At 42.6% G+C, this 14,281-nt stretch overlaps 1 protein-coding gene across 8 annotated transcripts in view; it reads right to left on the bottom strand.

Annotated features, from left to right (window-relative positions):
* EHMT1 (euchromatic histone lysine methyltransferase 1) overlaps positions 1-14,281 on the bottom strand; it is a 153,252-nt gene that overhangs the window by 78,863 nt on the left and 60,108 nt on the right. For 3 of the 8 annotated variants that reach the window (XM_006273851.4, XM_006273854.4, XM_006273855.4), the window contains exon 2: positions 8-95. In XM_006273851.4, coding sequence (XP_006273913.2) covers positions 8-95 — 88 coding nt within the window. Of the gene's footprint in view, positions 1-7; positions 96-3,148; positions 3,252-6,241; positions 6,319-6,372; positions 6,514-10,782; positions 10,885-14,281 lie in introns of those variants that run through there. The other 5 variants (XM_019475728.2, XM_006273850.4, XM_019475727.2 and 2 more) reach the window with 4 other exon arrangements.

Genomic DNA, 14,281 nt, shown 5'->3' with positions numbered 1-14,281 from the left:
TGCTTACCTTCTTCTTTATTGTTGGTGATATCTTTCAGCAGCTCAGTCTTCATGCAGATGTCTTTCCTACTTTCTCCCTTACTCTGCACTGTTTGCTGGGGCGGGGGAGGAAGAGAGACAGAAATAGGCAGGGTTTAGCCCAACATTCATATATACTATATGCATTTAAACAAAACCAAATTACAGAAAAATTCTTCTAACATCATGGACATGCTGCATATTGCTAACTCACTCCTCTAGGAAACTATCAGCAAGGTCCTGATCAAAGATCAAAAATTCTAAGGCCTGTCAGACCTGCCAGCCCATCTTATTCGAGTGTGCATTTTCTTCTGCAGTTGTCATTTATATCTTCTTAGTAAAGACTCAGGCCAAGATTGCTTCAACAGTGACTTCGGGTGCCCTATTCAGGGCTACAAAGTGACACCCTAAAGTCACCAGCGAGTTTTGAAGATCTCAGCCTAGCAATGTTAAGAAACTCAGGTATTTTCTCCAGTTTGTTCAAACGTAACATGCTACATTTCAAATCTCATCATTTAAGACTGCTACATTTATGACAGCCATTTCTCACCAAAATCTCAGTTCTAAGTTCTACAGTGGTTTTTTTTTTTAAAGAAATAAACACCAGCTATATTATTCTGCCACTGAGACACTTGGCATCAAGCTCCTATCTAGGGTCAGTGTTTTTTCTGCTTAATTTATAAATGCGTGGCCATGAAGAAAAGCACAACAGTCAGAGGAGAGAAAGGGTTTGTTTTTTTTAAATCCTGTAGGAGGAAGGCCTTTTTGACACAGTTCTCTGTTTAAAGGGACAAGCCAGTGTAAAAAGAAAAGATGACGACCGCCTTGCATTATTACAATGAAGCTGTCCTTACAGGAACATCCATCGTAAGGGCTGGGGAATGACGAGGGGAAAGAGTTCATTTCATGCTGCGTGAATCATAGAAGAAGAATAAGCCTAGGTCAAGCCAACTGTTGTAGGCCAACACAGAGAGCAGATGGTGCCTGCAGCCATTTAAATGAAAAGGTTTAAAAACACACTGGGTAAAGAAAACCTGCCCATCTCCCAGAAAGCAAGCAAAAGGAACTGAGACTTATGTGAGCCAGGCACATTAGCTTTAAAAACTCTTTCCATGCAAACAAGGATCTGCACATTGCCCTTCCTATTGTCATTTAAGTCTGAATGCTCCAAGGCTAGCAGCCCAGCTGATCCTGGTATTACTGTTACAAGCCACTCTGCAATTTTTGTTTCCATATAAACTCAGCTGCACTGCCAAGTTCTTTTTAGGTCTTACAGCAGCAGGGTCCTTCCTTTATGTATTGCAACAGACTCCTGGTCTGTTTAGCAAGTCCTCTGTATCAACCCATACTACATCACTGGCAGCAGGCTATTCAGGAAAGCTCAGGAAACACTAAGGCCACCGTGTAGGGGGTTAAAAAAATGCTGTCATCGTTTGAAAACCAGTGAACAACTAAGCTAAGCAGAGGAAACAGGTTTGAGGAACTCTACTTGTTAAAGTTTCTAGGAAAACCTTCTGTTTTTATCTAAGAAATGAACCAACAAGGGGCAGGTCCTTCTATGGGGAGCTGAAGACATTTTGCATCTTAGAGGATCATGCCTCAAATAAGTAAAGCATGTCCCATTTCCCCCTTCATGCATAAACGCTCTTCCATAGACATAAACAAACTGCAAAGATGCATGTCTATGAGGGCCCAATTAGAAAGGAAACTCAAGACACTGAAAATAATGCATCCAAATTTTAAGAGGTATAGAAATATTTTTAAAAAGTGATTTAGACTCCAGCTTAGTCCTATGATTGAACAGTTTTAGATGAGACAAGCTTATGGCAAGGACAGGCATCATAGATTTTCCATCATGAAATGATCATTAGTGCAGCCTGAAGACTAAATGTAGGTCAACCTTATCGTTGTTTAGCTAAGAGTTAAAAAATTATTTGTGGGGCACACTTGCATGTATGAATGCCAACTCTCCTCTCTCTTGCCTTCGTGTAAATCAGGAATAACAACTTCACTGGAATTGTCAATGGAATTATTCTGGTGAAGGCTACTGCAAATGAGAGTAGAGTCAGGCCCACTGTATCTATGCAAACACACAGACACAGGGGCTCTTGCTCTTGAAGAATGAATAACCTTGCCCTTGCAGCAGTGACTGACATAAAATAAAAAAGCCTCAGTACCTCTAACAGTGGCCAGTTTGTTTTCAGACCTTTAGGTTATACAAATAAATCTCTTCCTGCTCCTACCTTTAAACTGATTCCAACTGAAAGCTTCAAGTTTTCAGATTAGCCAATTTTTTTTGTTCAATTGATCTACATTTTCTGGATTACAAAATGTGACGTCCTTAGCCACAAATAGTCATTCATAAACCCCCTTTCACCTTGACAGAGGATATGATGCTGCTGCTCAAGTGACGAGGCCTGAAAGAAAAGCCACTGCTAGAACCCTGAAGACTGAGCAGACCCCAGCAACCTGCCTACGGACCTGCGCTCTCCGGGACTGCCATGACCAGTACCTGGCAGCCCAGAAGCTGGCAAACAAAAGTCACTTTCTAAAGAGAATCCCTATCCCTGCCACAGAAGCTAAATATCATTTCTGTCCCATACTACTGTCAAAACACAAGACAGGATTACTCTAGGTTGCTTCTGACAGGCTCACGTGGTCCATATTTCAGAACCACATCCAAATGGCTCTCATTAAAAGAATCAGCGCCCACACCTATAAAAAAAAAAACCAAAAAACCAAACCAGCATGCACTGCACATCAACATCTAAAACAGTCCAAAGCTTCTTCAGCCCTGTGGAGGGGGCAAAGACCACTGCACATTTGGAAGCACATTCAGCAAAAAAAGGAGAATTGCTGCAAAGCATTCGAAGCCTGCACCCCATCCAACCAGAGGAGGAGGCAAGTCCCCCCCTCCTTGGTCTCTCAACAGTCAGTTGCATCAAGTTTATGGCACACATTTGCAGCCTGAAGACAGAATTCAGAAGCAGAGTCCTGCACAACCCACACCACCACCACCACGCACACTCCCTCCTCCAGAGCAGCAGGATTCTGGCTGCCCATCCATTTCCATCCAGCACACAATCCCACCCAAACTTTTTAGCAGCAACTTTGTTGTAAGTGTCAATACCTCCATTTTTTTCCCCTTAAATTCAAAGCAAACTTCCCTTTTTGCTCACACTCCACCATGCCCCAATCTGTCGGCTCCTGATTGGCAGAGAAATCTTATACCCACCCTCCTAGCAGAGAAATGTCTGCTTTCACAGCAGTCCCAACAAAAGCCAACTGCCAAGCACAGCCGGCTTCAGAATAAAAGTCTCACACACTCTTTTTTTCCCCCTTTCCTGCAGCCGTCCGTCTCCATTCCTCTGCCTACAACAGAGTGATTATTAATCTTCAGTCACTGGAGCCTCCACAAAGATTATGCCCCACAACCAATGAAGCCTTATTTTTCCTTCTCTCTTTTTTTCTTTTTTGTTGCTTTCAAGGGAAACAAAAATTACTGCATGTGAAAAGAGACTGGGTAGGTCTTTGAAAGGACTTTAAAAACCATGAGAATCCAAATGAAGCTAGCACTAGGGTTTTTTTTTCCCCCCCTCTCCACCTCGAATATAAGAAATCAAGCTTCCTTAGCTACTTCAAAGCTTAGAAGGGAATGGAAGAAGATGCAAGCAGAGGGGCTGCAGCATTTCCAAACACAGAACTAGAAGCTAAACTGGTTCCTTAATAATTATTGAAAAAAATAAAGCTAAAAGAACAGAAAGAAGCTTCTCTTTGGGATTTTCACCAGCCAGCTGGGTTCATTCCCCAGCAACGTGGTTCCGATAAAGCTTTTGTGCAAAAAGACAACACATGCATATCTAAACTTTAATCCAGCATTTTGTAGCTGACAAGCCCCCAAGAGATCAGCGAGTTACATCATGAACCAGAGTTCTCTAAATTGCAGACAATGAAAAGAGATATACTAAGATGTCTACCTTCAACCAGGTTTTTCCTCATTGTCTTAAAATGAACTGTCCAGGAACCTGAGACTTAGAAGAAACCTTTTTCTAATTTAAAAATGCAGCTAAAACAGGTCAGCTTGAAGAAGCATGCATGTGGGAAACAATCAAAGAAGACTAACCCTTCTCTTCCCCAACTATGCAGTGCACTATAGAAAATGCTATTATTTAACATTTAACATTCAGGGCACCAGCCGCATCAACACATCTGTTTGCAGACTAGGAAAGAAAGAGAGAGGAATGATTCTGAATGGCCTGCAAAGCCTACAACCAGAAGCTTCAAAACTCAATGGATATGTAGCTCCTTTCTCCATGCCAGTGACACCACTCTTCCCCCCACAGGCCACCCAGCCACCCCCACAAAACCAGCTCTCCCAACAGATCAAATTCTACTCCTAGGCAAACCTCCAGTAAGCACTTCAACAAAGTAGTATTTCACCTACTGTGCAAGGCGGCGGCGAGGTATGCAATATGTACTGTAGCAAGAAAGAGAGGCAAAGCTCTTAATAATGATGCAATTCCAGCAGCAGCAGATTCTCATTCACCCTTTATTTTTCTCCCTTTTCCTCCTGAAAATCAACTTTCTAATAATATCCGTTGGCTTACAAAGAAAAAGATAGACATTTAGCAGCTAGTTATTTAGGAAACAGTGATTAAGAAAACACTTGGGGAAAGAGAGATTCTATTTTCTGTTGTTGCTGCTGTTGACATGTGAAGAGTGTTAACTTCAAGTCTATGCACAGATCATGTCCTGCTGTCCACCGGCTAGGTCTAGGATAAACCTTGTTGGGGAGATGCTGGCCTCACGGCCGCTGAATTATTTCATTCAGGAAGTGGAAGAAATGCAATCAACAATGTACCTGGCCTACAAAGCAGTCTCCATTCTCAAAGCTCCTTTTAAGATTGAGGCCACTTCCTTAGGAGCCTCTAGCAATCATGTGAATTGTGGCTAATATGCCATATTCAAAACAAGCACCACTCTCCTTCTAGTTTGTTGTCAAACCAGATTAGTCTTGTGATTCTCTTGTTTTAACCAAGCAATTCAGGGGACGGGTTCAGTGCACGGTTTCCCTTGCCTCCTATAAAACAACAGTATTGCTCTCTCCCCCCCTCACACACACTCAGAGTTTTTAAATATTCAGCTATAATCACTCAACTAGCAAACAAGGGAAGGTGCAAGTCTCTGCATGCAAAAGCCAGGAACAGAGAGACATGGGCATGGAAGGTGAAAGGTCCTAAGTCCAAGTGACTTTTCACAACACAAATCTGTGATGATGGTCTTCAGTCTTTATGCAAAACAAGTTTTTGGCAGCACCTCCTACTAACCCTGGTCTTCCTGCAATTTTTGTAGAAAAACCGTTCTCAATCAGAGGAACAATGGTTCTACCAGACTAGTTACACCAACTTAGCCCCTAGCCTGGATGTAATTATACCACAGCTTTTTTGCTTTCCTTGTCTAACTTCATACTGATATAGCTTTGTCCACAGTAGGAGCGTTGTACTGCTTTAACCATATCCCAGCATAGTTAAACCACTACACCCGGTATGTATAGACAGGCCCTAAACCCTGAGCATACAAAGGCATCTCCTCCTCACACAGTCTGAGGTTTACAGAAGTACTGGTCCATTATTCACAGCTGCTGCCTTCTCCTCCTTAACACTGGGAGGGTGTGGGGAGGAAAAGAAAGCCTGGCAACCCATCATTATCTGTAGCAAAAGCTAAAAACTCTCCCACTGGCTGCAAACCATCCTTTGGAGGAACTTCAAGTTCCCTAGAAGATTAGCGAAAATATCAACCGAACAGGAAAAGGGTGCCCAAAGCAAAGCAGATTGTGAAAGCCCATGGCGGACAAACGAGACCCATTTCGAAGACCAAGTCCAGTGTGTAGTCCTCATTAAAATGACCTGAAGCACTTCTCCAACCTGCGAGGCTCCCCTCATGCCCAAAATCATCATATCCATCACAGCACTTTGCTCTCTCTTCCACTCAGCTCTTCACAGCTCCAGGAGGAAGTTGCAGACAGGGTTTTGCTTCGCATTTCCAACTTCAGAAGCCAGGTTTGGGGAGAGTGCAAGGGCACGGGGAGAAGTGGGGGGGGAGGAGGGAAAGGCACACAAAAATACTCTCCCTGCCCCCCCAGCTCAACTGAGCGTGCGATTTCTTGGAGTTCAGAAGGCCTCGTTCGGTTATCGCTCCCTCTTCAAGCAAAACTTCAGGTTACCTGCAAGTAAGCTGGAGTGCAGGCCAGGCAGCAAAACACCAACTCCTGCAAACTGAGACACGGACAGGGAGAAGGGAGGGAAAAAGACTGCAGTTTAGGGCCTGTCTCTAATATCTACAGACAAACCTCACCAAGACTTTATTCTTCCTGAAAACGATCAAGCAAGATAGCACTGATCAGTAGCCAAAGTCCTAAAGGTAGGAGATCCTCAGAGTCTGTCAGCCATGGCCTACAGGCTTTGTCCCAGAAGTATTCTTTCTGCTCTGTCATTAGGATGGAGCCTGATCTTTTCCTTCAATCCCAAGAATTGCACTGAATTAGATCATCTTTCTCTGATCACCTCCCCCTACAGGCTGTTCCTGAGCATGCTCAGCTCGGCCTTCTACTGCCATTTCATAACTGCATTGTTTACAGACACACAGTGACCTGCCATTTTTTGACAGTAAAATAGAAGCTACTATCTGCAACACTAGTGCCTCTCACAGCCAGAGCTAATTCACAGCCCTGCTCAGACCAAGTCTCTCATTACAACCAGGATGCAGTCAAGTTCATGCCTTGCAATAAAAATCCAATATGAAGAAAAGAATGATAAAAAAAACTCTGGAAACGAGCAAATTCTGACACGGTGGGGTTTTGTTTTAGGTCAAAAACCACCTGCTCTACAAATTCAATCTAGCAGGAACAAGTTAACCCTTTTGGGGGGCAGTGGAGGGAAAACAGAGAGCAGGGACTTCAAAGGAAAATGTCAACCGGGATTTTAGCTTCTTCAAATCACAACCGTGCTTCGATGTCACCTCAAAAATCTAATATTCAGCCCACCGTGCCATCCTCTGTCAAGCTGCTCCCTCGGAAAAAAAAAGCTTGGGAAGATGGTATTTCCCTTGAATAAACAACTTGGCGTAGTCCCAGCACATACAGTTTTTCCTTTAAATGCAAACCAGAGTATTTTCACAGGCACACAGGAAAACGAGAGGAGAAGGAGGGAGAAAAGTTCCCCATTTAACACCAAGAGCTCCATGAAAAGCCTTGCAAGGTTGTTCGGGTCCTTCTGCATTTCAGCTCTCTCTCTCTCCTTTATGTCTTACATCATAGTTTACAGGTGAAAGCAGCTTTACATTATGGAGGAGAACAAACGCCAGAAAACCCATCGGTTTCCTCACCCTTGGAACAAGGACAATTTGTTCAAAACTTCCCTTGCGCAAGGCAGACGATTGCTCAGCCCCACAGTATGGCAGCATTTGCCCGTTAGATGCTCTGAACCCACGCTGCCTCCCCCCATCTTCTACCACTCTTCTTTCTGATGGATTTTGAAGGAAAAACTAATTGCCTTGGATATGAGGAGAGGGAATGAGTTTCCTAAACAGCTGTTATTATGGCTCCCAGAGCATCAGAAAAAAACATCTTGCTAGCAACTTTTTTTTTTTTTTTTTTTTTTTTTTACACATTCCTGTTAGCGTGTACAGTATGTGCCTCACTCCTGCTGCTTTACTGACTACTCTAAGTTCTGACGTGCATTACCATACGCTGAGCCTACCTTCTCATTCCCCCCACCCTCTCCACACACCAGCCCCACTTCCACATAGCCATCAGAGGCAAATGAACCAGCCTGGTACTCCATAAAAGTGCTAGAACAAGAAATCAAGTTCAAATAAAAAGCATGGAGGGGAGGAGGAGGTGGGGGGGAGCTGAATTCATACCAGAATGACGGAAACAGGACATAAAGGGAAGATCACGTTACAGCTTCCAGGTTCTTCTCTATTAAGGGAAGTTGATTTCAAAACCCTAAAAACTTTCAGTAATAAAAAAAAAAGCTCTGAAAAAGGTAGCAAGGGTGACATGTGAGATTTGTCTCTAAATTGCTGATGGTAGATTGCACAGGAAGAACACAAGCTTCAAGCCTACTGCAGCAGTTAGCATATGATTTTCAGTACTTCAAGTATTTAGCCCTTAAGTGAAAGGCAAGGTTATTCTGTCATTCCAGTTTGACAGAAGTCTCCAAATTGATTGTCTGACCCTTCCAAGTATCAGGAGCAGAAACAGGAGGAAAGAAATGTATAGGGAGGGGGGGTGCGGAAAGCAGGAACAATAAAAAAAAAAAAGGTACCATCTGCCTCCTACCCCACAAACCTGCTGGTCATGAGGGCAGAGGGTCTCTAAATGTCCTTATTCGTCTGAATGAAAAATTTCCCTTCCATTGTACAAAAAGAATGTGATCCTTTGTCATTAGGAGATGGTACCACACAAGAAAGGTCACACTGGCATTGGGATTCTTGCAGCATACCAGTGTTACTAGGTAGGTTTCAAATCCTGGGAGAAGAGGAAATAAATGAGCACTGCAATACAACCAGCCCGAATGCTCGTGTTCCATATGATATCCAGACGCAGAACCAGCCTGATCCTGCAAGATGAGGACTGCCCTTGGCTCAATGAAGAGTTAAGGGCACTGACCACCCTCGGGTGACAATGTCAGCAGACAAGTCTTGATTATGGAGGGCATGATTCTGAAAGATGCTGAGCATTCAACTGAAGATAAAGGCAACAAGAGCTGCAGGTACTGAGCACCTCTGCAAATCAGTTGCCTGAATGCCCTAAAAAAATTTTTAAAAAATAAATAAATTCAGCTGAATCCTCCAGCACATCCCGAATTCCACATCTAACCAAACAGCATTACATTTTTGTGCGTTTTCCACAGAACAGTACAGAAATGCAAACAGATCAGACTAGAAAAATTCGACCTACCCATTGGTTTGGGGACAATCAAAAAAATATTGAGAGTAATTTACCCCTCTTCCCCAGTCCTCCTAGTATAACGGTGACAGGGACAGTCAAATAGATTGCATCTGGGCTAGTAAATTTCCATGTCTTTTGAAGGGCTACTGTAGGCCATATGCATTATGACTACACAAAAGAAGCATAATGGTTAGTTTCAAATAACAGGGACAAATGAAGACCTGAACACACAAGGTTATGGCTATTAACCCCTATGCTGCTGAAGACAGACCCAGAATTTTAAAGCTATATATAAAGATGGACGGTAGCATCTTTTGAAGGCATTTACCAGGGGTCAGTCTGTATGCCTGGACTGCTCAAAATGCTTAGGAATAGTCTATCGTGCTGATAGCGCTACAGTCATGATATCATACGGACACATGTCTGCCCCAGTGGTAATCTCTGTTGCCTCAGCATCTTTATTACAAGCCCATTTGCAACTCAAACCTCAAGGTTTCTGGAAAGGAACTTACAGCTTAAGATTTCAGACAAGGAATTTGCTTTTTCTCAATAGTTTTTAAAAGAAACCCTGTTTGTTTCTTCACCGTCATTTTTGATATACATGCTTTCAACCTGCACTCGCAAGACAACATTCATGATAGCATTTGCAGTCCAGCAGGCAGACATTTTTCTCATCGTTCCCCTTACTTTCTGATGGCATTTTTGCTTCTTCCCCGTAGATAAAAAATTAATATCTATTAAAGTAACAGTAAAAGCTTTCTCTAAAACCAACAACTGTGAGACTCCAGCCTAAATTTTTCAGGCCAGCAGGGGGTGGTAGCATCACCCACAGTTCTGGCAGCTCTGCAATAATCAAGGGACAACAGTGAAGGTCAAGACTGAAGTACACACCCTAGCTCAGAAGGTCTTTATTTCTGTCGATCACAGACAGGACCAGGAGGCTGTTAACATAGAATGTAAACAGGAAAGCAACATGGCAGAGTGAGATGTGACAGTTTTAAGCAACATTTTAAATAGCCTGCCAGCAGGCAGCTTTTGCCATGAAATAAAAGAAAATCCCAATGGTTCACTCAGTCCCTCGTCTGGATGACAGGCTAATGAAGAAAGGATTCTCCTCTCCGAATAAATGGCTACCTTTGCCCTCCTGCCATCCCAAAAACTGAACTGTAGGCTTGCTTGGCATCAGCCAAGGCTGTCAAACTGTTTCTAGCAAGCAGGTGAAATGCTTCTGCAGGCCCTCTCTTGTCTTTGAAAGCTTGGTCTTCCCAGAGTTTAAAGACCCCCCCTTCTCCAATATGAAATGGAAAAGAGGGGCAGGGGGAGCCCTAGGTAGAACCAAACACTTGAAAGAGACTCCATGCTAAACAGGAACACCCCTCCAAACAAAAAGACAAGGTAGACACTCACTGGATTTGTAGAATCGGAGTGCCAGCTTCCTTAGACAGACACATATCATTTAAGACTCAGAACTGTGTACAAGTTTACTGAACAAAACAGTCATCACAGCAGCCAGAAAGTCTGCAAAGCATGCGCCTGCCCTGGCCACTCTCTAAATCTCCTCCTTTGAAAGAAAGCCCACACCCCATCCTGCACGCTGCTGTCTCACTAGGCAATACACACATTTCTGCTGTGCTGTTCTTTCTTGCATAGGACAACAAAATAAATACAAAATCCAGCCATGATTATCTTAACTGTCTTCCTCCTCTCAAAGGTTTCTCCTTTTCTACCTGACAATAGTCTGTCTGCGGACACAACCTGAGGGAATCTGCTATTTATGACATATGGAGCATGGACACTACAAGTTACTGTACCTGCAGACATCTGTTGTCTTCTTTTGATGAAGACTCAAAGAGTTGCATATTCCAGATCCTCATGAACAGTGATTCAGTTTCTGCTCATGTGATAAAAGCTCCCTCTACAGAGTGAGCATGCCCAGTGGAGACCATTTCACTGTTCACTCCAAGCTGCAGCCATTTCACAGAGAACCTGCAGACTTAAGGGCTTCCATTGGAGCAACTGTTATCTAAGGCATCAGAGGGATACAGCGTCTGTCCTGGTACAATACACAGTTAATAAAGATAATCTGTCAACATTCTGACACAATGCCAAGCCTAAGACTGATCATAGCCTGAAAACCCCCCTTAAAAACCATGCAACAATGTGTTCTGTTACAGTGGCCTTCAAGAGTAGCCCTTCCTTGCCTATGAAAAAGAGATGCTGCCTATTAGCATTTACATTTGAGGGCGCATGTGCTAATTATATTCTGCTTAATAAAACTGTGCGCCTTTTGAATGCTGGGATAAATGCACGTGGGTCAATCAGCAAATGTACAGTGTCCAACTGAAAGTGAATTTGAGATTTGATCCGCTGAGTTGAAGGGCCGTCAATTTTTCACTTCAGAGATTTATAATACAATGTGAGCTTACGTTACCAACCTTAAAAACGTATCAGAAACATAATCATCAAAAAGAAAAAAAAGCGAATGAACTGATAGAAGTACTGCACCTAATACTTTCCTGAGCTGAGCCTATGTCGAACCATAAGATACAACTGGCCCAGCTAGCAGGATAAAAGAAGAAATTTTAGCTTCAAAATCACAAGTAGTTTGTCTCTGTTCCGTTTCACAATTAAGCACAAAGTCTTGGCAACCCTCATATCTGCTATAGCTCCCAGTAAAACTGCCTGAGCAACTCGCAGGAACATCTGTAAGCAGAGATCAGCTGGACTGGATTCAAATGCAAAAAGTGACATATTTATCACAATGCCAACGTACGTGGGTTTCTTTATGTTTAATATTTTCTGGAGCACCTCCCACAAGAAAGGGGGAAGGGAGGATGGAAGAGAAGAGAGAAAGAAGGGAAATTCTTAAATGGAGTCAAGTACCTCCTGCTTGTTCTTCAACATGGAAAAATGCAATTCTCCCACAAAGCAGGACTGAGGAAGAAGTTTCCCTTTAAGGCTCAACATTAAAATAGCCACTAGTTCAACATATTGCATCACAATGAACTGAGATGAAGAGGGAAAGCCTGGCCTGCACAAAGGGAGAAAACACATGAAAATTCACAGTGAGAAGCTGAAAAGCCCAATTTTACATCTTTTAGACAATGCACGAGAATCAAGTACACTAAATTCTAGTTTTCACAGTGAAGCGAATCCTACAAGATTGCCCTTCTTCCCTTTATTTAGCAATGCAAGAGACTGTCATGATCTTCTATTATCACACACTGGAAACAAGCAATATCAATTTTCTCCACCCCATGCATTTACTTCACCATCTTGCACATAGACATTTGCAAAGTGGTAATGGTTAAAACAGCAACAGCAATCTTCCATAGCACTGCATCTACTAAAATGATGCTCTTTTCCTCTCTCCAAGCACTTCAGACACGTTTCACTACCAAATGGTTAAAGCATGCCAGGCAAAATTGAGAGGATAAAATTGATCAAGGAAACTTAAGGTGACAGAAGGAAGTGAGGATATCACCTTTACTCCTGGGTTGTTTTTCTAAAATAGCTTTAAGTTACAAGGCATATCAATGGGATTTTTTTTCTGGCCTTTATTTCAATCACTGGAAATGTAACGGTAACCTCTTTAATATAAAAAAGGAAAAACGCAAAAGACAACCACCCAAAAAACAACAAAACCTGACAAGACAGACAAAGGTATATTATCCACTGCAACAAAAGGAATACTGTAGTTCTAACCAAAGACAGCCCTAAAATAGGTCTGTCTACTGTTATCCCTCTTTGCAGCATGAATTTATAAACCTAACATCAAAAAATATGGAAGGGGATACAACGAATTTCATAACAACTGCAAACGCAAAAGAGGTAATATAGTCAAAACATTTTTAGAGCTAAAATTTCTCTCAAACCATGTTACAGTATTCATTCTTTCAGTAGGCTCACAAAGACAGCACTTCTTACTGCAGCTCAACGCTAGAAATGTTTTCACTGCTAAAGTTAAAAATACATGGAAAACAGAAGTTAATGCAGATGCCAATTTGTTTTTCAAGTCTCCCCTCCATTTTGAAAGCATCTTTTCCCAAGCCTTACAGACGGACACATTTTCAAACAGCATATTGGGGACACTTCAACAATTCACTGAAAACTCAAGCAAAACAATCAATTAGCATCTTACCAGGCACATTTCACAGTGTCACAGTGACACTGTACAAAAGGACCAACATGATTTGTGCATTAGTTATTGAGGTTATGGTCAAGTTCTTTACATTTATGAAGTCCAAAGAGAAAAAATGAGCTCCTAAGCAGCCCTTAAAATCTCACACATCATTAGCTGCACCACACTGCCATTCAAAGGCCAGTCTCCTAAAGCGACACTGGTATGTGCATCATGTCTGCTTCAGGAGCAAAAAAATAAAAAAAATAAATCTCTTCTTTTGGAACTAAAACCGTTTCATGGAAAGCTGCAAATCGCATGGAGATAATCAGTTACGATACCTAGGAGTGAAGTTGAACAACAAACTTGTTCGCAGCTCTTGAGTTTAACTGTGTCGTGACAGACCCAAATGCTGTCATGTTACTGTTTAATGCCCAGGACGAAGCTGTAGTCGTGTTTTAAGGTGCTTACTGTTTGATGGAAGCTACAGTGCTTCTTGCTCTGTTTCCTACTTGGTCCACATGAACAACAGTCCTGCTTTGGCCACATGACCTAGCTCCCTCTACAGGTCCGTGTGCCACAGTAAGCATGCTCAGAGAGGAGACCATTTCCTTTCAGCCGTCTTAGTGTTGTGGAAACTGCAGCCATTTCATGGAAGTCAGGGAGAGCACAGATACAACCTCTTTTTAAACAGATCCTGCAAGACATTAAAAGGAGCCATCTTTTGTACCCCACACGCAAATATCCCCACAGACACACATGTGCACGCACGCACAGGCACGGATGGAAAGAGAAAACTGACATTCCAGGGAAGAAGATGGTTACACAAGTTAACTATTCGGTGACTTCAGAAAAGTAGAATCACGTTGCATTGATCTCTCCTCCCCACCTTTGCCAGGAAAGGCTGTCATGAAGATGACCGAGGTGGACTTCCTAAGGATTTGTTGCTAGTGGAATGAACCAGCACATAAACAACACCAAAAACCCAGCCATTTGTATTCAATTAAGATTTGTTTCCTTTCCCCCTTCTCTCAAATTAACCCAAGCAAGGTCATCATCAAACTGTATCTTGTGTGGGTTGCCTTGCTAGGGACACTGTATCACTTTGCTTTTTAAAAATGTGTTCTGCCCAGGACCTTAAAACTAGCAGATATTTTTAAACTCGTGGCTCTCTGGCCTGTTCTGAGATT

This window comes from Alligator mississippiensis, chromosome 12 (genome assembly GCF_030867095.1).
Source record: "Alligator mississippiensis isolate rAllMis1 chromosome 12, rAllMis1, whole genome shotgun sequence".
Classification (NCBI taxonomy): domain Eukaryota; kingdom Metazoa; phylum Chordata; order Crocodylia; family Alligatoridae; genus Alligator; species Alligator mississippiensis.
The sequence above is the reverse complement of the archived record's forward strand: the minus strand, read 5'-3'. Positions and strand labels throughout refer to the sequence as shown.